Here is a 23,277-nt window from a genome sequence, read left to right on the forward strand (position 1 = left end):
TCATGGGTCAGTATACACTAGGGTCCTCTGAGGAGCAGTGGGTCTGTCCTCTCATAGGAGCAGGGGTCTGTCTCTGATGTTCACTAGGTCTGTCCTCTCAGGGAGCAGTGTTCACTCTGTCCTCTCATGGAGTCAGTATACACTAGGTCTGTCCTCTCAGAGGGCAGTGTTCACTAGGTCTGTCCTCTCACAGTGTTCACTAGGTCTGTCCTCTCATGGAGCAGTGTTCACTAGGTCTGTCCTCTCATAGGATGGGTCGTCCTCTCAGGGTCTCTGTCCTCTCATGGGCAGTATTCTCAGGTCTGTCCTCTCAGGGTATTCACTAGGTCTGTCCTCTCAGATGGGGAGCAGTCCACCAGGTCTGTCCTCTGATGGGAGCAGTATACACTAGGTCTGTCCTCACCAGGGTCTCTGATGGGCAGTATTCACTAGGGTCCTCTCATGGAGCAGTGGGTCTGTCCATAGGAGCAGTATTCACTAGGGTCTCTGATGGGTGTTCACCAGGGTCTCTGATGGAGCAGTGTTCACTAGGTCTGTCTCTGATGGGTCGTCCACCAGGGTCTCTGATGGGTCGTCCACCAGGGTCTCTGATGGGTCGTCCACCAGGGTCTCTGATGGGTCGTCCACCAGGGTCTCTGATGGGTCGTCCACCAGGGTCTCTGATGATGATCAGTCCTGTATTGCCGGCTGCTCCACCAGGGTCTCACTGATGGGTGCTCCAATACAGGGGTCTCACACACACACACACACACATGGGTACCTGGACGTACACACACACACACACACACACACACACACACACACACACACACACACACACACACACACACACACACACACACACACACACACACACACACACACACACACACACTCCTCACCACTGCTGCAGCCTCTGCTCCACCTCCTTGAGGAAGGCCTGGTGTAACTGATAGACTGGATCATAGTTGGTGTTGATCAGGGTCCTCACTGAGTCTGGCAGGACGTCCTCTTTACCCAGCACAGCCTGGAACCACTGGGACACAACACAGCTGTTAGACTAGCCTGGAACCACTGAGACACAACACAGCTGTTAGACTAGCCTGGAACCACTGAGACACAACACAGCTGTTAGACTAGCCTGGAACCACTGAGACACAACACAGCTGTTAGACTAGCCTGGAACCACTGAGACACAACACAACCTGGAACCACTGAGACAAGCCTGGAACCACTGAGACACAACACAACTGTTAGACTAGCCTGGAACCACTGAGACACAACACTGCCTGGAACCACTGAGACACAACACAGCCTGGAACCACTGAGACACAACACAGCTGTTAGAGAGGAGAGCCCAGCTGGCTGGCTGGTGATAGAAGTCAGAGGTGGGCTGGTTATGCTGGGGAAGGGAGAGACCAAGATATAGCTAGTATTGCTGGGGGGCCTAACCAGCTGTATAGGTAGTGTAGCTGGGGGGGTCTACAGGGCACCAGCTGTATAGGTAGTGTAGCTGGGAGGGTCTCACCAGCTGTATAGGTAGTGTAGCTGGGGGGTCTAACCAGCTGTATAGGTAGTGTAGCTGGGGGGTCTAACCAGCTGTATAGGTAGTGTAGCTGGGGGGTAACCTGGAACCACTGAGACACAGCTGTATAGGTAGTGTAGCTGGGGGGGTCTCACCAGCTGTATAGGTAGTGTAGCTGGGGGGGCTAACCAGCTGTATAGGTAGTGTAGCTGGGGGGGTCTACAGGGCACCAGCTGTATAGGTAGTGTAGCTGGGAGGGTCTCACCAGCTGTATAGGTAGTGTAGCTGGGGGGTCTAACCAGCTGTATAGGTAGTGTAGCTGGGGGGTCTAACCAGCTGTATAGGTAGTGTAGCTGGGGGGTCTAACCAGCTGTATAGGTAGTGTAGCTGGGAGGGTCTCACCAGCTGTATAGGTAGTGTAGCTGGGGGGGGGGCTAACCAGCTGTATAGGTAGTGTAGCTGGGGGGTTTTAACCCGCTGTATAGGTAGTGTAGCTCGGGGGTCTACAGGACACCAGCTGTATAGGTAGTGTAGCTGGGGGGGGGGGGAACTAACCAGCGGTATAGGTAGTGTAGCTGGGGGGGGGGGGGAGACCAAGATCTACAGGACACCAGCTGTATAGGTAGTGTAGCTGGGGGGGGTCTAACCAGCTGTATAGCTAGTATAGATGGGGGGTCTACAGGGCACCAGCTGTATAGGTAGTGTAGCTGGGGGGGTCTAACCAGCTGTATAGCTAGTATAGCTGTGTTTTTTAAACCAGCTGTATAGGTAGTGTAGCTGCGGGAGGGTCTAACGGCTGTATAGGTAGTGTAGCTGGGGGGGTCTAACCAGCTGTATAGGTAGTGTAGCTGCGGGGGGTCTAACCAGCTGTATAGCTAGTGTAGCTGTGGTTTTTTTTAACCAGCTGTATAGGTAGTGCAGCTGCGGGGGGTCTAACCAGCTGTATAGGTAGTGTAGCTGCGGGGTTTTTTAACCAGCTGTATAGGTAGTGTAGCTGGGGGGGTCTAACCAGCTGTATAGGTAGTGTAGCTGCGGGGGGTCTAACCAGCTGTATAGCTAGTGTAGCTGAGGGGGGTTTTAACCAGCTGTATAGGTAGTCTAGCTGCGGGGGGTCTAACCAGCTGTAGACTAGTAGTAACCGTGGTAAGGCTAGTAGTAGCCGTGGTATGGCTAGTAGTAACCGTGGTAAGACTAGTAGTAACCGTGGTAAGACTAGTAGTAACCGTGGTAAGACTAGTAGTAACCGTGGTAAGGCTAGTAGTAACCGTGGTAAGACTAGTAGTAACCGTGGTAAGACTAGTAGTAACACGTGGTAAGGCTAGTAGTAACCGATGGTAAGGCTAGTAGTAACCGTGGTAAGGCTAGTAGTAACCGTGGTAAGGCTAGTAGTAACCGTGGTAAGGCTAGTAGTAACCGTGGTAAGGCTAGTAGTAACCGTGGTAAGACTAGTAGTAACCGTGGTAAGACTAGTAGTAACCGTGGTAAGGCTAGTAGTAACCGTGGTAAGGCTAGTAGTAACCGTGGTAAGGCTAGTAGTAACCGTGGTAAGGCTAGTAGTAACCGTGGTAAGACTAGTAGTAACCGTGGTAAGACTAGTAGTAACCGTGGTAAGACTAGTAGTAACCGTGGTAAGACTAGTAGTAACCGTGGTAAGACTAGTAGTAACCGTGGTAAGGCTAGTTGTAACCGTGGTAAGGCTAGTAGTAACCGTGGTAAGGCTAGTAGTAACCGTGGTAAGGCTAGTAGTAACCATGGTAAGGCTAGTAGTAACCGTGATAAGACTAGTTGTAACCGTGGTAAGACTCGTAGTAACCGTGGTAAGACTAGTAGTAACCGTGGTAAGACTAGTAGTAACCGTGGTAAGGCTAGTAGTAACCGTGGTAAGGCTAGTAGTAACCGTGGTAAGGCTAGTAGTAACCGTGGTAAGGCTAGTAGTAACCGTGGTAAGACTAGTAGTAACCGTGGTAAGACTAGTAGTAACCGTGGTAAGACTAGTAGTAACCGTGGTAAGACTAGTAGTAACCGTGGTAAGACTAGTAGTAACCGTGGTAAGACTAGTAGTAACCGTGGTAAGACTAGTAGTAAACCGTGGTAAGACTAGTAGTAACCGTGGTAAGACTAGTAACCGGTAAGACTAGTTGTAACCGTGGTAAGACTAGTAATAACCGTGGTAAGACTAGTAGTAACCGTGGTAAGGCTAGTAGTAACCGTGGTAAGGCTAGTAGTAACCGTGGTAAGGCTAGTAGTAACCGTGTTAAGACTAGTAGTAACCGTGATAAGACTAGTTGTAACCGTGGTAAGACTCGTAGTAACCGTGGTAAGACTAGTAGTAACCGTGGTAAGACTAGTAGTAACCGTGGTAAGACTAGTAGTAACCGTGGTAAGACTAGTAGTAACCGTGGTAAGACTAGTTGTAACCGTGGTAAGACTAGTAGTAACCGTGGTAAGACTAGTAGTAACCGTGGTAAGACTAGTAGTAACCGTGGTAAGACTAGTAGTAACCGTGGTAAGACTAGTAGTAACCGTGGTAAGACTAGTTGTAACCGTGGTAAGACTAGTAGTAACCGTGGTAAGACTAGTAGTAACCGTGGTAAGACTAGTAGTAACCGTGGTAAGACTAGTAGTAACCGTGGTAAGACTAGTAGTAACCGTGGTAAGACTAGTAGTAACCGTGGTAAGACTAGTAGTAACCATGGTCTTACCATGGTTATAACTAGTTCTCCCAGAGTTATAATTCATTTTACCACGGTTATAACTAGTCTTACCATGGTTATAACTAGTTCTCCCAGAGTTATAATTCATCTTACCACGGTTATAACTAGTCTTACCATGGTTATAACTAGTCTTACCATGGTAACTAGTCTTACCATGGTTATAACTAGTTCTCCCAGAGTTATAATTCATCTTACCACGGTTATAACTAGTCTTACCATGGTTATAACTAGTCTTACCATGGTTATAACTAGTCTTACCATGGTTATAACTATTTCTCCCAGAGTTATAATTCATCTTACCATGGTTATAACTTGTCTTACCATGGTTATAACTAGTCTTACCATGGTTATAACTAGTCTTACCACGGTTATAACTAGTTCTCCCAGAGTTATAATTCATCTTACCACGGTTATAACTAGTCTTACCATGGTTATAACTAGTCTTACCATGGTTATAACTAGTCTTACCATGGTTATAACTAGTTCTCCCAGAGTTATAATTCATCTTACCATGGTTATAACTTGTCTTACCATGGTTATAACTAGTCTTACCATGGTTATAACTAGTCTTACCACGGTTATAACTAGTTCTCTCAGAGTTATAATTCATCTTACCACGGTTATAACTAGTCTTACCATGGTTATAACTAGTCTTACCATGGTAACTAGTCTTACCATGGTTATAACTAGTTCTCCCAGAGTTATAATTCATCTTACCACGGTTATAACTAGTCTTACCATGGTTATAACTAGTCTTACCATGGTTATAACTAGTCTTACCATGGTTATAACTAGTCTTACCATGGTTATAACTTGTCTTACCATGGTTATAACTAGTCTTACCATGGTTATAACTAGTCTTACCATGGTTATAACTAGTTCTCCCAGAGTTATAATTCATCTTACCACGGTTATAACTGCCAGGTCCTTCTGAAAGGTTCTCTCTGTGGTGAGAAGCTCCTTGGCGATGAAGTAGGCCTTGTCAGTCGGACACTTCTGGAAGAAAGAGGGAGAAAATGTTAGAGAGAGCAAGACAACATTAATACCCTCAAACACCAAGTTAGGCAGATTAGAGCAAATGGCGTTAAACTATTAGTCTTTCTTGTGTTTTGTTTCAGTCGAAGCATATATCCTGCTTCAGCTAACCATCCTCAAATCTCAATAGAAATTAGGAGGTTGTGGTGTAACGGCGACGTTACAGGCCGACTATTTAATATGTCAGCTTTGATCCAACTTTACTACTTGAGCACCATTGTGAGAAGTGATCATCTTCCATTTGTAATAATAATAATAATAATAAGTGATGAGTAGATGTAGGCAACAGATCTTGATGAGATCTAGCCTGGTAAAGTGGGATAACACAGCTCCTTACAGACTCTCCCTAGCCTGGTAGAGTGGGATAACACAGCTCCTTACAGACTCTCCCTAGCCTGGTAAAGTGGGATAACACAGCTCCTTACAGACTCTCCCTAGCCTGGTAAAGTGGGATAACACAGCTCCTTACAGACTCTCCCTAGCCTGGTAAAGTGGGATAACACAGCTCCTTACAGACTCTCCCTAGCCTGGTAGAGTGGGATAACACAGCTCCTTACAGACTCTCCCAAGCCTGGTAAAGTGGGATAACACAGCTCCTTACAGACTCTCCCTAGCCTGGTAAAGTGGGATAACACAGCTCCTTACAGACTCTCCCTAGCCTGGTAAAGTGGGATAACACAGCTCCTTAAGACTCTCCCTAGCCTGGTAAAGTGGGATAGCACAGTTCTAACAAAGTAGAACAGTACTGTCCTCTGGGCTGGATTGCTCTCTCAAGAGTATGGGGACATGTCCTCCCCCCTCCTCGAATCTCTCCTTCACTCTCTCCCACCCTGCCTCCCTCCCTGAAAGACCAACCTTCCTCCGAACCTCGTCTTCATCATCCGTGCGGACGTAGCCAGCGTCGGTGAACAGGGGGGATGAGAGGGGAGAGGAATGGGCGTTGATGGGCGAGGGCTGGTGCCCGTTGGGGCTCTGACCCGGGCCGAAGGGAAAGGCTTTCTGCCCGTTCACCACCACTAGAGAGCTGCCTGAGATCACACCTGGAAGAGAGGAGGGGACAGGAATGAGACAGAGCTGCATTCAACCTATCAAAACATGAAAGTCTAACTAAAGTCTAACTAAAGTCACGTAAAGTGTCCAGTTGAATGTAAAGTGTCCAGTTGAATGTAAAGTGTCCAGTTGAATGTAGTGGAAATTGTAGAGAGACAGAGGAAACAGCCTGGAGAGAAGCACAACAGTGGAAATTGTAGAGAGACAGAGGAAACAGCCTGGAGAGAAGCACAACAGTGGAAATTGTAGAGAGACAGAGGAAACAGCCTGGAGAGAAGCACAACAGTGTAACACAGTAGAGAGACAGAGGAAACAGCCTGGAGAGAAGCACAACAGTGTAACACAGTAGAGAGACAGAGGAAACAGCCTGGAGAGAAGCACAACAGTGGAACACAGTAGAGAGACAGAGGAAACAGCCTGGAGAGAAGCACAACAGTGGAAATTGTAGAGAGACAGAGGAAACAGCCTGGAGAGAAGCACAACAGTGGAACACAGTAGAGAGACAGAGGAAACAGCCCGGAGAGAAGCACAACAGTGGAACACAGTAGAGAGACAGAGGAAACAGCCCGGAGAGAAGCACAACAGTGGAACACAGTAGAGAGACAGAGGAAACAGCCTGGAGAGAAGCACAACAGTGGAACACAGTAGAGAGACAGAGGAAACAGCCCGGAGAGAAGCACAACAGTGTAACACAGTAGAGAGACAGAGGAAACAGCCTGGAGAGAAGCACAACAGTGGAACACAGTAGAGAGACAGAGGAAACAGCCTGGAGAGAAGCACAACAGTGGAGCACAGTAGAGAGACAGAGGAAACAGCCTGGAGAGAAGCACAACAGTGGAACACAGTAGAGAGACAGAGGAAACAGCCTGGAGAGAAGCACAACAGTGGAACACAGTAGAGAGACAGAGGAAACAGCCTGGAGAGAAGCACAACAGTGGAACACAGTAGAGAGACAGAGGAAACAGCCTGGAGAGAAGCACAACAGTGGAACACAGTAGAGAGACAGAGGAAACAGCCTGGAGAGAAGTACAACAGTGCTGGCAGAAAAACAGCATTCAAAGGCATAGAAGCTTTGAACATAGTCTGATTTATTTGTCATGTTTTTAATGCTAAATATAATGTGTTGTCAGAGAATGTAATCAAACAAATGACAATGATGAGGATGAAGCGGCGGCCATGTTGGATTTGCAAAAGAACAGAAATCAGGATCAGGGCCGAAAGGAACAACAATGAGATGTCTATCGTGTTTACATGCCAGGAGTCAAGCCAAGCAGACAGCAAAGAGGAAGGGGGAGGGGGGTCAGACAGACTGATGATTTGGAAGACTGCTGATACAGGGAGGGGGAGGGGGGGGGCAGATTGGGCTGGGTCGGTGTTCGGGGAGGGCAGAAGGAACATCAAACACGGCTAATAAAATAACCTTACAGCTCAATGAACTGCTCCTAACATTCTCAATGTGTATTGATCCTGACTAATCCACAAACTACTGCTTAGTATTTCACCAACTAAGTGTACTGAGCTACATTTAGATATGTATTTAACCAGGCAAGTCAATTAAGAACAAATTCTTATTTACAATGATGGCCTAGGAACGGTGGGTTAACTGCCTTGTTCAGGGGCAGAACGACAGATTTTTACCTTGTCAGCTCAGGGATTCGATCTTGCAACCTTTCGGGTACTAGTGCAACGCTCTATCCACTAGGCTACCTGCCGCCCTCATGGGCCTAACCCTAACCCTCATGGACCTAACCCTAACCCTAACCCTCATGGACCTAACCCTAACCCTAATGGGCCTAACCCTAACCCTAACCCTCATGGACCTAACCCTAATGGACCTAACCCTAACCCTCATGGGCCTAACCCTAACCCTAACCCTCATGGACCTAACCCTAACCCTAATGGGCCTAACCCTAACCCTAACCCTCATGGACCTAACCCTAACCCTCATGGACCTAACCCTAACCCTAACCCTCATGGGCCTAACCCTAACCCTCATGGACCTAACACAACCCAAAGTATAATGTCACAAACTACAAGTCCAAAGTGTGTATAAAAAATAAGCCCCCCTCACGATAGTAAAAGTGCTGTACAGAATTAAAATAAATAAATTGTACTCTAGATTTAGAAGGCTGATTGGCCTCCAGTTAAAGTAGCGATTTATATGCCTCTAACCCCGAGGGAGGCGCTAACCGTGGCAGGGAGCTAACCCCGAGGGAGGCGCTAACCGTGGCAGGGAGCTAACCCCGAGGGAGGCGCTAACCGTGGCAGGGAGCTAACCCCGAGGGAGGCGCTAACCGTGGCAGGGAGCTAACCCCGAGGGAGGCGCTAACCGTGGCAGGGAGCTAACCCCGAGGGAGGCGCTAACCGTGGCAGGGAGCTAACCCCGAGGGAGGCGCTAACCGTGGCAGGGAGCTAACCCCGAGGGAGGCGCTAACCGTGGCAGGGAGCTAACCCCGAGGGAGGCGCTAACCGTGGCAGGGAGCTAACCCCGAGGGAGGCGCTAACCGTGGCAGGGAGCTAACCCCGAGGGAGGCGCTAACAGTGGCAGGAAGCTAACCCTGAGGGAGGGGCTAACAGTGGCAGGGAGCTAACCCTGAGGGAGGGGCTAACAGTGGCAAGGAGCTAACCCTGAGGGAGGCGCTAACTGTGGCAGGGAGCTAACCCTGAGGGAGGCGCTAACCGTGGCAGGGAGCTAACCCTGAGGGAGGCGCTAACCGTGGCAGGGAGCTAACCCTGAGGGAGGGGCTAACAGTGGCAGGGAGCTAACCCTGGGGGAGGCGCTAACAGTGGCAGGGAGCTAACCCTGGGGAGGCGCTAACAGTGGCAGGGAGCTAACCCTGAGGGAGGGGCTAACAGTGCAGGGCGCTAACCCTGGGGGAGGGGCTAACAGTGCAGGGCGCTAACCCTGAGGGAGGGGCTAACAGTGCAGGGCGCTAACCCTGGGGGAGGGGCTAACAGTAACCCCCAGGGGTTCATCCTCATCATTGACATGTGTGTGTGAGCGTGTGCCTCTGGCCTCGTTCTCTATCTATACCAGAACAGTGGATGTAGGAGATAGAAGAGCTACTGCCTTCAGCTGCCTGCCGGACTGGACCTGAGATCTGCTGCTCTGGGTGTCCCGTGGTGGAGGGTAGGGCCTGGGCCTCCTGTTCCCCTGGTCCAGTCTGGTGGCCGTTCTGATGGCCGGTCAACCTGAGAGGAGAGTCTGTCTGGTCCACGGAGACACTCTGGAGAGGAGGGAGAGAGAGAAGTTAAAGGGATACTCTGTGAAATAAAGACCAGAACACACACTAACTCTATTCCTTCTCCTATGAATCAAAGAGAGAAAGGTCACCAGGATATACTGACCTCGTGTGGCACTGTGGATGTCTTTCTGTCCTGGGGTGTCAGGCTGCTGCCGGACACCTTCTGACTGTGTTTCCTGGTGGGGAGAGGAGACAGGCGAGGCTCTATCACTGTTGAGGTAAAGGGACATTGACATGGGAACCTGGAGCCACAAACACGCCTCAGGGGAAGAGAGGCTGACATCCAGACCAGGTGACGTCTCACCTTTCAAAAGGGACCTTTTGGAACTCTGAGTCCTTGACGTAATCGAAGACCTGCTTCTGTGTCCGACCGCTGCAGATATAAAGAGACAGAACATGGTAGTGTGTTGAAACACAGGGGTCTGATGAAGCAGCACAGTCCCTGTAAAAGGACTGTCAGTGAAAGGCCCTGACACAATAGGAAAGGTTACATTGTTGAGTCCAGTATCAATCTGTGTTGTTGTTGCTGGTTAATATACATTTATCATGCAGTGTCCACTCAGGCCCCTCCTCTACAAGCTAAACCCAGTCACTCACTCAGCCAGCCAGCCTACCTAAACCTCTACAAGCTCCAAACACTCAGCCAGCCAGCCTACCTAAACCTCTACAAGCTAAACCCAGCCACTCAGCCAGCCAGCCTACCTAAACCTCTACAAGCTCCAAACACTCAGCCAGCCAGCCTACCTAAACCTCTACAAGCTAAACCCAGCCACTCAGCCAGCCTACCTAAACCTCTACAAGCTAAACCCAGCCACTCAGCCAGCCTACCTAAACCTCTACAAGCTCCACCCACCCAGCCAGCCAATCTAAACCTCTACAAGCTCCACCCACCCAGCCAGTCTACCCAAAACTCTACAAGCTCCACCCACCCAGCCAGCCAATCTAAACCTCTACAAGCTCCACCCACCCAGCCAGTCTACCCAAACCTCTACAAGCTCCACCCACCCAGCCAGCCAGCCAGCCTACCCAAACCTGTACAAGCTCCACCCAGCCAGCCTACCCAAACCTCTACAAGCTCCACCCACCCAGCCAGCCTACCTAAACCTCTACAAGCTCCACCCACCCACCCAGCCAGCCAGCCTACCCAAACCTGTACAAGCTCCACCCAGCCAGACTACCCAAACCTCTACAAGCTCCACCCACCCAGCCAGCCTACCTAAACCTCTACAAGCTCCACCCACCCAGCCAGCCAGCCTACCTAAACCTCTACAAGCTCCACCCACCCACCCAGCCAGCCAGCCTACCTAAACCTCTACAAGCTCCACCCACCCAGCCATTCTACCCAAACCTCTACAAGCTCCACCCACCCAGCCAGCCAGCCAGCCTACCCAAACCTGTACAAGCTCCACCCAGCCAGCCTACCCAAACCTCTACAAGCTCCACCCACCCAGCCAGCCTACCTAAACCTCTACAAGCTCCACCCACCCACCCACCCAGCCAGCCAGCCTACCTAAACCTCTACAAGCTCCACCCACCCACCCAGCCAGCCAGCCTACCTAAACCTCTACAAGCTCCACCCACCCAGCCAGTCTACCCAAACCTCTACAAGCTCCACCCACCCAGCCAGCCAGCCAGCCAGCCAGCCAGCCTACCCAAACCTGTGCAAGCTCCACCCAGCCAGCCTACCCAAACCTCTACAAGCTCCACCCACCCAGCCAGCCTACCTAAACCTCTACAAGCTCCAAGCCAGCCAGCCTACCTAAACCTCTACAAGCTCCACCCACCCACCCAGCCAGCCAGCCTACCTAAACCTCTACAAGCTCCACCCACCCAGCCAGTCAGCCAGCCTACCTAAACCTCTACAAGCTCCACCCACCCACCCAGCCAGCCAGCCTACCCAAACCTCTACAAGCTCCACCCACCCAGCCAGCCTACCTAAACCTCTACAAGCTCCAAGCCAGCCAGCCTACCTAAACCTCTACAAGCTCCACCCACCCACCCAGCCAGCCAGCCAGCCTACCTAAACCTCTACAAGCTCCACCCACCCAGCCAGTCAGCCTACCTAAACCTCTACAAGCTCCAACCACCCAACCAGTCTACCCAAACCTCTACAAGCTCCACCCACCCAGCCAGCCAGCCTACCCAAACCTCTACAAGCTCCACCCACCCACCCAGCCAGCCTACCTAAACCTGAAGGAGGACCCTCTGGTGAAGAGAACAGCTTTGGCTTTGGGCTTGGGTTCCTCAAACAGTCTGAAGAAGGCGTGGTACTCCACACATATTTTCCAGAAGATCTTACAGCAGTCTCTGCTGGCCATCACAAACTCCAGAGTGTCCTGGTAGGCACTCTGCTGCAGGCGGGCACAGCACAGACAACACATAGCTTAGCATTGGTTAGAACAGGAGAAACAAGGGCTGTTTTCATCTACGCCACTGATAAAACACTGTGTTGGAACTAACCATCGAATATTGCTGTGAATTTACCTGAGAAATGAATCAACACCCTTTCAACCAATCAGAATGTAGTATTCTGCCAAGCCGTGGTATAAGGACTTACATTGAGGTCTGGTCTGAGTTTGATGAGAAAACGTTTCCTCTTGAAGCTGAGCTTGCGGACTTTAGACCAGTTAAAAGCATTGATCTTAGTGTGTCCCTATAGGAGAGAGTTAGACCAGTTAAAAGCATTGATCTTAGTGTGTCCCTATAGGAGAGAGTTAGACCAGTTAAAAGCATTGATCTTAGTGTGTCCCTATAGGCGAGAGTTTAGACCAGTTAAAAGCATTGATCTTAGTGTGTCCCTATAGGAGAGAGTTAGACCAGTTAAAAGCATTGATCTTAGTGTGTCCCTATAGGAGAGAGTTAGACCAGTTAAAAGCATTGATCTTAGTGTGTCCCTATAGGAGAGAGTTAGACCAGTTAAAAGCATTGATCTTAGTGTGTCGCTATAGGAGAGAGTTAGACCAGTTAAAAGCATTGATCTTAGTGTGTCCCTATAGGAGAGAGTTTAGACCAGTTAAAAGCATTGATCTTAGTGTGTCCCTATAGGAGAGAGTTAGACCAGTTAAAAGCATTGATCTTAGTGTGTCCCTATAGGAGAGAGTTTAGACCAGTTAAAAGCATACAACAGGTGGTGTAGACCTCACAGTGAAATGCTGAATACAACAGGTGTAGTAGACCTCACAGTGAAATGCTGAATACAACAGGTGTAGTAGACCTCACAGTGAAATGCTGAATACAACAGGTGTAGACCTCACAGTGAAATGCTGAATACAACAGGTGTAGTAGACCTCACAGTGAAATGCTGAATACAACAGGTGTAGTAGACCTTACAGTGAAATGCTGAATACAACAGGTGTAGTAGACCTTACAGTGAAATGCTGAATACAACAGGTGTAGTAGACCTGACAGTGAAATGCTGAATACAACAGGTGTAGTAGACCTTACAGTGAAATGCTGAATACAACAGGTGTAGTAGACCTTACAGTGAAATGCTGAATACAACAGGTGTAGACCTCACAGTGCTGAATACAACAGGTGAAGTAGACCTCACAGTGAAATGCTGAATACAACAGGTGTAGTAGACCTCACAGTGAAATGCTGAATACAACAGGTGTAGTAGACCTTACAGTGCAATTTGTAAGTCGCTCTGGATAAGAGCGTCTGCTAAATGACTTAAATGTAAATGTAAATGTGAAATGCTGAATACAACAGGTGTAGTAGACCTCACAGTGAAATGCTGAATACAACAGGTGTAGTAGACCTCACAGTGCTGAATACAACAGGTGGTGTAGACCTCACAGTGCTGAATACAACAGGTGGTGTAGACCTCACATTGAAATGCTGAATACAACAGGTGTAGTAGACCTCACAGTGAAATGCTGAATACAACAGGTGTAGTAGACCTCACAGTGAAATGCTGAATACAACAGGTGTAGTAGACCTCACAGTGAAATGCTGAATACAACAGGTGTAGTAGACCTCACAGTGAAATGCTGAATACAACAGGTGTAGTAGACCTTACAGTGAAATGCTGAATACAACAGGTGTAGTAGACCTCACAGTGAAATGCTGAATACAACAGGTGTAGTAGACCTCACAGTGAAATGCTGAATACAACAGGTGTAGTAGACCTCACAGTGAAATGCTGAATACAACAGGTGTAGTAGACCTCACAGTGAAATGCTGAATACAACAGGTGTAGTAGACCTTACAGTGAAATGCTGAATACAACAGGTGTAGTAGACCTCACAGTGAAATGCTGAATACAAGCCCTTAACCAACAATGCAGTTTTAAGAAAAGGCATTAGAAAAAGGTAAGAGATCAGACATGAACTCCCATGTTCCTGGTGGATAAACATCTGGAGCACATACAGTACCTGAAACACCAGCAGTCCAATATGAGACACAGCCAGACTGAGCTTGGTCCCCTCTCGGTCCTTAGCAGGGTGGAGCCTGACTCCATACATCTCCAACCGCCGGGCGATCTCCAATAGCTGATAGTCTGACTCCGCTGGTGTCTGTCCTCTGGGGACACAGGACACATACCAACACTTTATCATATAGTCTGGTGTCTGTCCTCTGGGGACACAGGACACATACCAACACTTTATCATATCATAGTCTGTCCTCTGGGGACACAGGACACATACCAACACTTTATCATATCATAGTCTGTCCTCTGGGGACACAGGACACATACCAACACTTTATCATATCATAGTCTGTCCTCTGGGGACACAGGACACATACCAACACTTTATCATATCATAGTCTGTCCTCTGGGGACACAAGACACATACCAACACTTTATCATATCATAGTCTGTCCTCTGGGGACACAGGACACATACCAACACTTTATCATATCATAGTCTGGTGTCTGTCCTCTGGGGACACAGGGCACATACCAACACTTTATCATATCATAGTCTGGTGTCTGTCCTCTGGGGACACAGGGCACATACCAACACTTTATCATATCATAGTCTGGTGTCTGTCCTCTGGGGACACAGGACACATACCAACACTTTATCATATAGTCTGGTGTCTGTCCTCTGGGGACACAGGACACATACCAACACTTTATCATATCATAGTCTGTCCTCTGGGGACATAGGACACATACCAACACTTTATCATATCATAGTCTGTCCTCTGGGGACATAGGACACATACCAACACGTTAGCGTTTGAACATCACGTTGGACAGTTTCCACGGTTCCTTCTGTCATAAAATTGTTGACTAATTCAGTGCAACAAACAGCCTTATAAAGAAAGCCGATCACTGTATAAAACTAATAACTAAAATAATCAATTAATATAAAACTAATAGAATCCACTAAACTAATAGAATCCATTAAACTAATAGAATCCATTAAACTAATAGAATCCATTAAACTAATAGGATCCATTAAACTAATAGAATCCATTAAACTAATAGAATCCATTAAACTAATAGAATCCACTAAACTAATAGAACCCATTAAACTAATAGGATCCATTAAACTAATAGAATCCATTAAACTAATAGAATCCATTAAACTAATAGAATCCACTAAACTAATAGAACCCATTAAACTAATAGAACCCATTAAACTAATAGAATCCATTAAACTAATAGAACCCATTAAACTAATAGAACCCATTAAACTAATAGAATCCATTAAACTAATAGGATCCGTTAAACTAATAGGATCCGTTAAACTAATAGAATCCATGAACATAATGCTTGCTTAACCAATATGTTGGATAATATATTGCCCTCCGCCTCCCCTCCAACACACGAGAGACTTTTTATTTATTTTTATTTTACCTTTATTTTACTTGTCAGCTCGGGGATTTGAACTTGCAACCTGTCGGTTACTAGTCCAATGCTCTAATCACTAGGCTACACTGCCGCCACAGTTACTAAATCTGCTGAGTGGAAATAGTTTCTTGTTTCCTGTATGTGGGCCTGAATTAGGCACTTCCATCCTTCCTGCTCTGATCTGGGCTGGCTGGTCTCCTGGGGGACAGTGGTTGGTTTGGGGGGTGGAGAGGGGCCCGGTTTGGTGGGATAGACACCAAGGGTGGAGGGTGGAGAGGATCGAGGGGGTTGGTAGGGCAGACAGAGAGGGGGGGGGGGGTTGGTAGGGCAGACAGAGAGGGGGGGGGGTTGGTAGGGCTGACAGAGATTGTCGAGGAGGTTGGTAGGGCAGACAGAGGGTAGAGGGGTTGGTAGGACAGACACAGAGGGCAGAGGGGGTAGAGGGGGTTGGTAGGGTAGACACAAAGTGTAGAGGGAGTAGGTAAGGCAGACAGAGAGTGTAGAGGGAGTAGAGGGGGTTGGTAGGGCAGACACAGGTGGAAGAGGGGGTTGGTAGGACAGACACAGAGGGGAGAGGGGGTAGAGGGGGTTGGTAGGGCAGACAGCGAGGGGGGGGGGGTTGGTAGGGCTGACAGAGATTGTCGAGGAGGTTGGTAGGGCAGACAGAGGGTAGAGGGGGTTGGTAGGACAGACACAGAGGGCAGAGGGGGTAGAGGGGGTTGGTAGGGTAGACACAAAGTGTAGAGGGAGTAGGTAAGGCAGACAGAGAGTGTAGAGGGAGTAGAGGGGGTTGGTAGGGCAGACACAGGTGGAAGAGGGGGTTGGTAGGACAGACACAGAGGGGAGAGGGGGTAGAGGGGGTTGGTAGGGCAGACAGCGAGTGTAGAGGGGGTTGGTAGGGCAGACACAGAGGGAAGAGGGGGTAGAGGGGGTTGGTAGGACAGATAAAGAGGGAGTAAAAGGGGGCATGGAGGACTAGGGGTAGGGTCATCTGATCCTAGATCTGTGGTTAGGGACAACGTCTACCCCAGGGAAGACTAGGGGTCATCTGATCCTAGATCTGTGGTTAGGGACAACGTCTACCCCAGGGAAGACTAGGGGTCATCTGATCCTAGATCTGTGGTTAGGGACAACGTCTACCCCAGGGAAGACTAGGGGTCATCTGATCCTAGATCTGTGGTTAGGGACAACGTCTACCCCAGGGAAGACTAGGGGTCATCTGATCCTAGATCTGTGGTTAGGGACAACGTCTACCCCAGGGAAGACTAGGGGTCATCTGATCCTAGATCTGTGTTTAGGGACAACGTCTACCCCAGGGAAGACTAGCGGTCATCTGATCCTAGATCTGTGGTTAGGGACAACGTCTACACCAGGGAAGACTAGGGGTCATCTGATCCTAGATCTGTGGTTAGGGACAACGTCTACCCCAGGGAAGACTAGGGGTCATCTGATCCTAGATCTGTGGTTAGGGACAACGTCTACCCCAGGGAAGACTAGGGGTCATCTGATCCTAGATCTGTGGTTAGGGACAACGTCTACACCCAGGGAAGACTAGGGGTCATCTGATCCTAGATCTGTGTTTAGGGACAACGTCTACCCCAGGGAAGACTAGGGGTCATCTGATCCTAGATCTGTGGTTAGGGACAACGTCTACCCCAGGGAAGACTAGGGGTCATCTGATCCTAGATCTGTGGTTAGGGACAACGTCTACCCCAGGGAAGACTAGGGGTCATCTGATCCTAGATCTGTGTTTAGGGACAACGTCTACCCCAGGGAAGACTAGCGGTCATCTGATCCTAGATCTGTGGTTAGGGACAACGTCTACACCAGGGAAGACTAGGGGTCATCTGATCCTAGATCTGTGGTTAGGGACAACGTCTACACCCAGGGAAGACTAGGGGTCATCTGATCCTAGATCTGTGTTTAGGGACAACGTCTACCCCAGGGAAGACTAGGGGTCATCTGATCCTAGATCTGTGTTTAGGGACAACGTCTACCCCAGGGAAGACTAGCGGTCATCTGATCCTAGATCTGTGGTTAGGGACAACGTCTACCCCAGGGAAGACTAGGGGTCATCTGATCCTAGATCTGTGGTTAGGGACAACGTCTACCCCAGGGAAGACTAGCGGTCATCTGATCCTAGATCTGTGTTTAGGGACAACGTCTACCCCAGGGAAGACTAGGGGTCATCTGATCCTATATCTGTGGTTAGGGACAACGTCTACCCCAGGGAAGACTAGGGGTCATCTGATCCTAGATCTGTGGTTAGGGACAACGTCTACCCCAGGGAAGACTAGCGGTCATCTGATCCTAGATCTGTGGTTAGGGACAACGTCTACCCCAGGGAAGACTAGGGGTCATCTGATCCTAGATCTGTGTTTAGGGACAACGTCTACCCCAGGGAAGACTAGGGGTCATCTGATCCTAGATCTGTGGTTAGGGACAACGTCTACCCCAGGGAAGACTAGGGGTCATCTGATCCTAGATCTGTGGTTAGGGACAACGTCTACCCCAGGGAAGACTAGCGGTCATCTGATCCTAGATCTGTGGTTAGGGACAACGTCTACCCCAGGGAAGACTAGGGGTAGGGTCATCTGATCCTAGATCTGTGGTTAGGGACAACGTCTACCCCAGGGAAGACTAGGGGTAGGGTCATCTGATCCTAGATCTGTGGTTAGGGACAACGTCTACCCCAGGGAAGACTAGCGGTCATCTGATCCTAGATCTGTGGTTAGGGACAACGTCTACCCCAGGGAAGACTAGGGGTAGGGTCATCTGATCCTAGATCTGTGGTTAGGGACAACGTCTACCCCAGGGAAGACTAGCGGTCATCTGATCCTAGATCTGTGGTTAGGGACAACGTCTACCCCAGGGAAGACTAGGGGTCATCTGATCCTAGATCTGTGGTTAGGGACAACGTCTACCCCAGGGAAGACTAGCGGTCATCTGATCCTAGATCTGTGGTTAGGGACAACGTCTACCCCAGGGAAGACTAGGGGTCATCTGATCCTAGATCTGTGGTTAGGGACAACGTCTACCCCAGGGAAGACTAGCGGCCATCTGATCCTAGATCTGTGGTTAGGGACAACGTCTACCCCAGGGAAGACTAGCGGCCATCTGATCCTAGATCTGTGGTTAGGGACAACGTCTACCCCAGGGAAGACTAGGGGTAGGGTCATCTGATCCTAGATCTGTGGTTAGGGACAACGTCTACCCCAGGGAAGACTAGGGGTAGGGTCATCTGATCCTAGATCTGTGGTTAGGGACAACGTCTACCCCAGGGAAGACTAGGGGTCATCTGATCCTAGATCTGTGGTTAGGGACAACGTCTACCCCAGGGAAGACTAGGGGTCATCTGATCCTAGATCTGTGGTTAGGGACAACGTCTACCCCAGGGAAGACTAGGGGTCATCTGATCCTAGATCTGTGGTTAGGGACAACGTCTACCCCAGGGAAGACTAGGGGTCATCTGATCCTAGATCTGTGGTTAGGGACAACGTCTACCCCAGGGAAGACTAGGGGTCATCTGATCCTAGATCTGTGTTTAGGGACAACGTCTACCCCAGGGAAGACTAGGGGTCATCTGATCCTAGATCTGTGGTTAGGGACAACGTCTACCCCAGGGAAGACTAGGGGTCATCTGATCCTAGATCTGTGGTTAGGGACAACGTCTACCCCAGGGAAGACTAGCGGTCATCTGATCCTAGATCTGTGGTTAGGGACAACGTCTACCCCAGGGAAGACTAGGGGTCATCTGATCCTAGATCTGTGGTTAGGGACAACGTCTACCCCAGGGAAGACTAGGGGTCATCTGATCCTAGATCTGTGGTTAGGGACAACGTCTACCCCAGGGAAGACTAGGGGTCATCTGATCCTATATCTGTGGTTAGGGACAACGTCTACCCGAGGGAAGACTAGCGGTCATCTGATCCTAGATCTGTGGTTAGGGACAACGTCTACCCCAGGGAAGACTAGCGGTCATCTGATCCTAGATCTGTGGTTAGGGACAACGTCTACCCCAGGGAAGACTAGCGGTCATCTGATCCTAGATCTGTGGTTAGGGACAACGTCTACCCCAGGGAAGACTAGGGGTCATCTGATCCTAGATCTGTGTTTAGGGACAACGTCTACCCCAGGGAAGACTAAAGCGTAGGACTGGTGCCCATCTCTGGGAGAGAGAGCAGAGGGTTAAGGAGGGATGAGAGGGAGGAAGTGGCCCTGGCACACACCCAAGGAATGGATGAGTCATCTCAGCTAGAATTCTGGGAAAGGAAGGACAGGGACAGTCTTGTTCCATCAGTCCCACAATAGTTTTACAGGGAAGGCTGGAAGGCAGGGGGCGCTTTAAGGATTACCATCTCTAACCATCTGTGTGGGCGCAGGGACAGAGACAGAGACAGGGACAGGGACAGGGACAAAGACAGAGACAGGGACAGGGACAAAGACAGGGACAAAGACAGGGACAAAGACAGAGACAGGCACAGAGACAGGGACAGGGACAGAGACAGGGACAGGGACATTGCCTGTCAGATTAACAACAACACTGCTCTGACACTGGCTGGATGCTAGACACTACAGTACTGCATTACAGGGACAGAGACAGAGACAGAGACAGGGACAAAGACAGGGACAGGGATAGAGACAGAGACAGAGACAGAGACAGGGACAGGCACAGAGACAGGGACAGAGACAGGGACAGAGACAGGGACAAAGACAGAGATAAAGACAGGGACAAAGACAGGGACAGAGACAGGGACAAAGACAGGGACAAAGACAGGGACAAAGACAGGGACAGAGACAGGGACAAAGACAGGGACAGAGAACGGGACAGAGACAGAGACAGACAGGGACAGGAACAGAGACAGGGACAAAGACAGAGACAGAGACAGGGACAAAGACAGGGACAGAGAATGGGACAGAGACAGGGACAGGGACAAAGACAGGGACAGAGACAGGGACAGGGACAGAGACAGGGACAGAGACAGGGACAAAGACAGGGACAGAGACAGGGACAGAGACAAAGACAGGGACAAAGACAGGGACAGAGAACGGGACAGAGACAGAGACAGGGACAGACAGGGACAGGAACAGAGACAGGGACAAAGACAGGGACAGAGACAGGGACAGAGACATGCACAGAGACAGGGACAGGGACAGAGACCTTGCCTGTCAGATTAACAACAGCACTGCTCTGACACTGGCTGGATGCTCGACACTACAGTACTGCATTACAGGGACAGAGACAGGGACAGATATAGGGACAGAGATAGGGACAGAGACAGAGACAGGGACAGGGACAGAGACAGGGACAAAGACAGGGACAGGGATAGAGACAGACACAGGGACAGGGACAGGGACGTTGCCTGTCAGATTAACAACAACACTGCTCTGACACTGGCTGGATGCTAGACACTACATTACTGCATTACATAACACTGGGCCTTGGCTACTGATGTTCATCAAGCTTCATCTACAGCAGCTAAATCACCATCTAACTTCTCATCTTTCTGATGTAATCTGTCATGTGCCTTTTTACTGAGGAATGGCTTCCGTCTGGTCAGTCTACCGTTAAAGGCCTGATTGGTGGAGTGCTGCAGAGATGGTTGTCCTTCTGGAAGGTTCTCCCATCTCCACAGAGGAACTCTGGAGCTCTGTCAGAGTGACTATCGGGTCTTGGTCACCTCCCTGACCAAGGCCCTTCTCCCCCGATTGCTTAGTTTGGCCGGGCGGCCAGTTCGAGGCAGATCTGCACCTCGACCTTTCCCCAGATCTGCACCTCGACCTTTCCCCAGATCCGTACCTCGACCTTTCCCCAGATCTGCACCTCGACCTTTCCCCAGATCTGTACCTCGACCTTTCCCCAGATCTGCACCTCGACCTTTCCCCAGATCTGCACCTCGACCTTTCCCCAGATCCGCACCTCAACCTTTCCCCAGATCCGTACCTCGACCTTTCCCCAGATCCGTACCTCGACCTTTCCCCAGATCTGCACCTCGACCTTTCCCCAGATCTGCACCTCGACCTTTCCCCAGATCCGCACCTCGACCTTTCCCCAGATCCGTACCTCGACCTTTCCCCAGATCCGTACCTCGACCTTTCCCCAGATCCGCACCTCGACCTTTCCCCAGATCTGCACCTCGACCTTTCCCCAGATCTGCACCTCGACCTTTCCCCAGATCTGCACCTCGACCCAGTCCTTGCAAACATTTCTAAAAACCTGTTTTTGCTTTGACATTATGGGGTATTGTGTATAGATATGAGAAAAATTATAATTTTGAATCCATTTTAGAATAAGGTTGTAACGTAACAAAATGTGGATTAAAGTCAAGGGTTCTGAATACTTTCCAAAGGCACGGTACATCCCCCCCCCAAAAAATTATTGGTTACTGATTAGTATGCGGTTGAATCAAACATACATTTTACAATCTGCAAATGTTTGAATTTCCCACTTTAATTACTGAACAAGTAAATCCGTGATTTCCACCAGCCAACGTTGTAAATAGCAGCATTGTGACGCCGTAGGCCTATAGCTCCGAGAAACACGAGGCGAAACACGACAACCCAATCTAAATAAACATGTCTCCATTAAAGCCAAACATCATCTGGTAGCCTGTCGATAGGCAACCGCGTAGACATCGCAATTTCAGAACCGTGGACAGCGATTGGTAGTCAACACTTTGTATGTGACCCAAACTCCAACTTTGCAGGAGGGTCCAGAGAAAGGTAGAGTGACTCACACGTGCTTGTGGTGGTACTCTGTGATCTTGTCCATCAGAGCGTCCTGGTTAGGCATGTACTTGTTGTGAAGAAGGTGCTGAAAACTCTGGACCTCGTCAAAGTCCCCGATCTCGGCTGTGGAGAGAAGGGAGGAGAGACCGAGAAAGTGGGAATGATAGGAGAGAGTAGAAGCGAGAGAGGAGAGATGAGATGGAGAAGAGAGAGACGAGAGGGAGGAGAGAGACGAGAGGGTGGCGAGACGAGAGGGAGGAGAGAGACGAGAGGGAGGAGAGATGACAGGGAGGAGAGAGACAAGAGGGAGGAGAGAGACGAGAGGGAGGAGAGAGACGAGAGAGAGGAGAGAGAGGAGAGACGAGAGAGAGGAGAGACGAGAGGAGGAGAGACGAGAGGGAGGAGAACGAGAGAGAGGAGAGACGGGAGGGAGGAGAAAGGGGAGAGAGAGGAGAGACGGGAGGGAGGAGAAAAGGAAGAGAGAGGAGAGACGAGAGAGAGGAGAGACGAGAGAGAGGAGAGACGAGAGAGAGGAGAGATGAGAGGGAGGAGAAAGGGGAGAGAGAGGAGAGACGGGAGGGAGGAGAAAGGGGAGAGAGAGGAGAGACGGGAGGGAGGAGAAAGGGGAGAGAGAGGAGAGATGAGAGGGAGGAGAAAGGGGAGAGGAGTGTTACTGAATAACCAAGAGGAGAGTTCAATCCACACAGACGTCACCCCACTAGAGCCTGAACTAGCAGCTTCTCCCTCCATCAGGTATTCAGCTACAGTCTCTCCAGATTACCCAACGGTGATGAGAACGGGACAGGTTCCATGGCAACTAAGTGATTCTGAATTTGCTCCGTGGCCCTGACGATTTGTCTGACAGGTATTTTTATGTATTCAGAAAAATGGTTCCTCTCAGCATATTAACCACCTCATCAACTGTTTGGAACAGAAATATCGGCACTGGAGAACACACTGGAGAACACACTGGAGAACACACTGGAGCCAGTACACACTGGAGAACACACTGGAGAACACACTGGAGAACACACTGGAGAACACACTGGAGCCAGTACACACTGGAGCCAGTACACACTGGAGCCGGGAACACACTGGAGCCGGGAACACACTGGAGCCAGGAACACACTGGAGAACACACTGGAGAACACACTGGAGGACACACTGGAGCCGGGAACACACTGGAGCCGGGAAC

The 23,277-nt window shown here is 49.7% G+C and overlaps 1 protein-coding gene across 1 annotated transcript in view; it reads right to left on the bottom strand.

The window, feature by feature from the left end:
* The window catches only part of LOC135543143 (FERM, ARHGEF and pleckstrin domain-containing protein 1-like), a 102,674-nt gene that overhangs the window by 36,157 nt on the left and 43,240 nt on the right, over positions 1-23,277 (bottom strand). The window contains exons 7-16 of the mRNA XM_064970219.1: positions 22,091-22,205; positions 13,925-14,072; positions 12,106-12,201; positions 11,733-11,899; positions 9,853-9,921; positions 9,652-9,724; positions 9,338-9,530; positions 6,109-6,293; positions 5,125-5,214; positions 882-1,015 (exon numbers count right to left, since the gene is read on the bottom strand). Of these exons, the coding sequence (XP_064826291.1) occupies positions 882-1,015; positions 5,125-5,214; positions 6,109-6,293; positions 9,338-9,530; positions 9,652-9,724; positions 9,853-9,921; positions 11,733-11,899; positions 12,106-12,201; positions 13,925-14,072; positions 22,091-22,205 (1,270 nt within the window). The remainder of the gene's footprint in view (positions 1-881; positions 1,016-5,124; positions 5,215-6,108; positions 6,294-9,337; positions 9,531-9,651; positions 9,725-9,852; positions 9,922-11,732; positions 11,900-12,105; positions 12,202-13,924; positions 14,073-22,090; positions 22,206-23,277) is intronic.

Source organism: Oncorhynchus masou, chromosome 7 (assembly GCF_036934945.1).
Source record: "Oncorhynchus masou masou isolate Uvic2021 chromosome 7, UVic_Omas_1.1, whole genome shotgun sequence".
Lineage (NCBI taxonomy): Eukaryota > Metazoa > Chordata > Actinopteri > Salmoniformes > Salmonidae > Oncorhynchus > Oncorhynchus masou.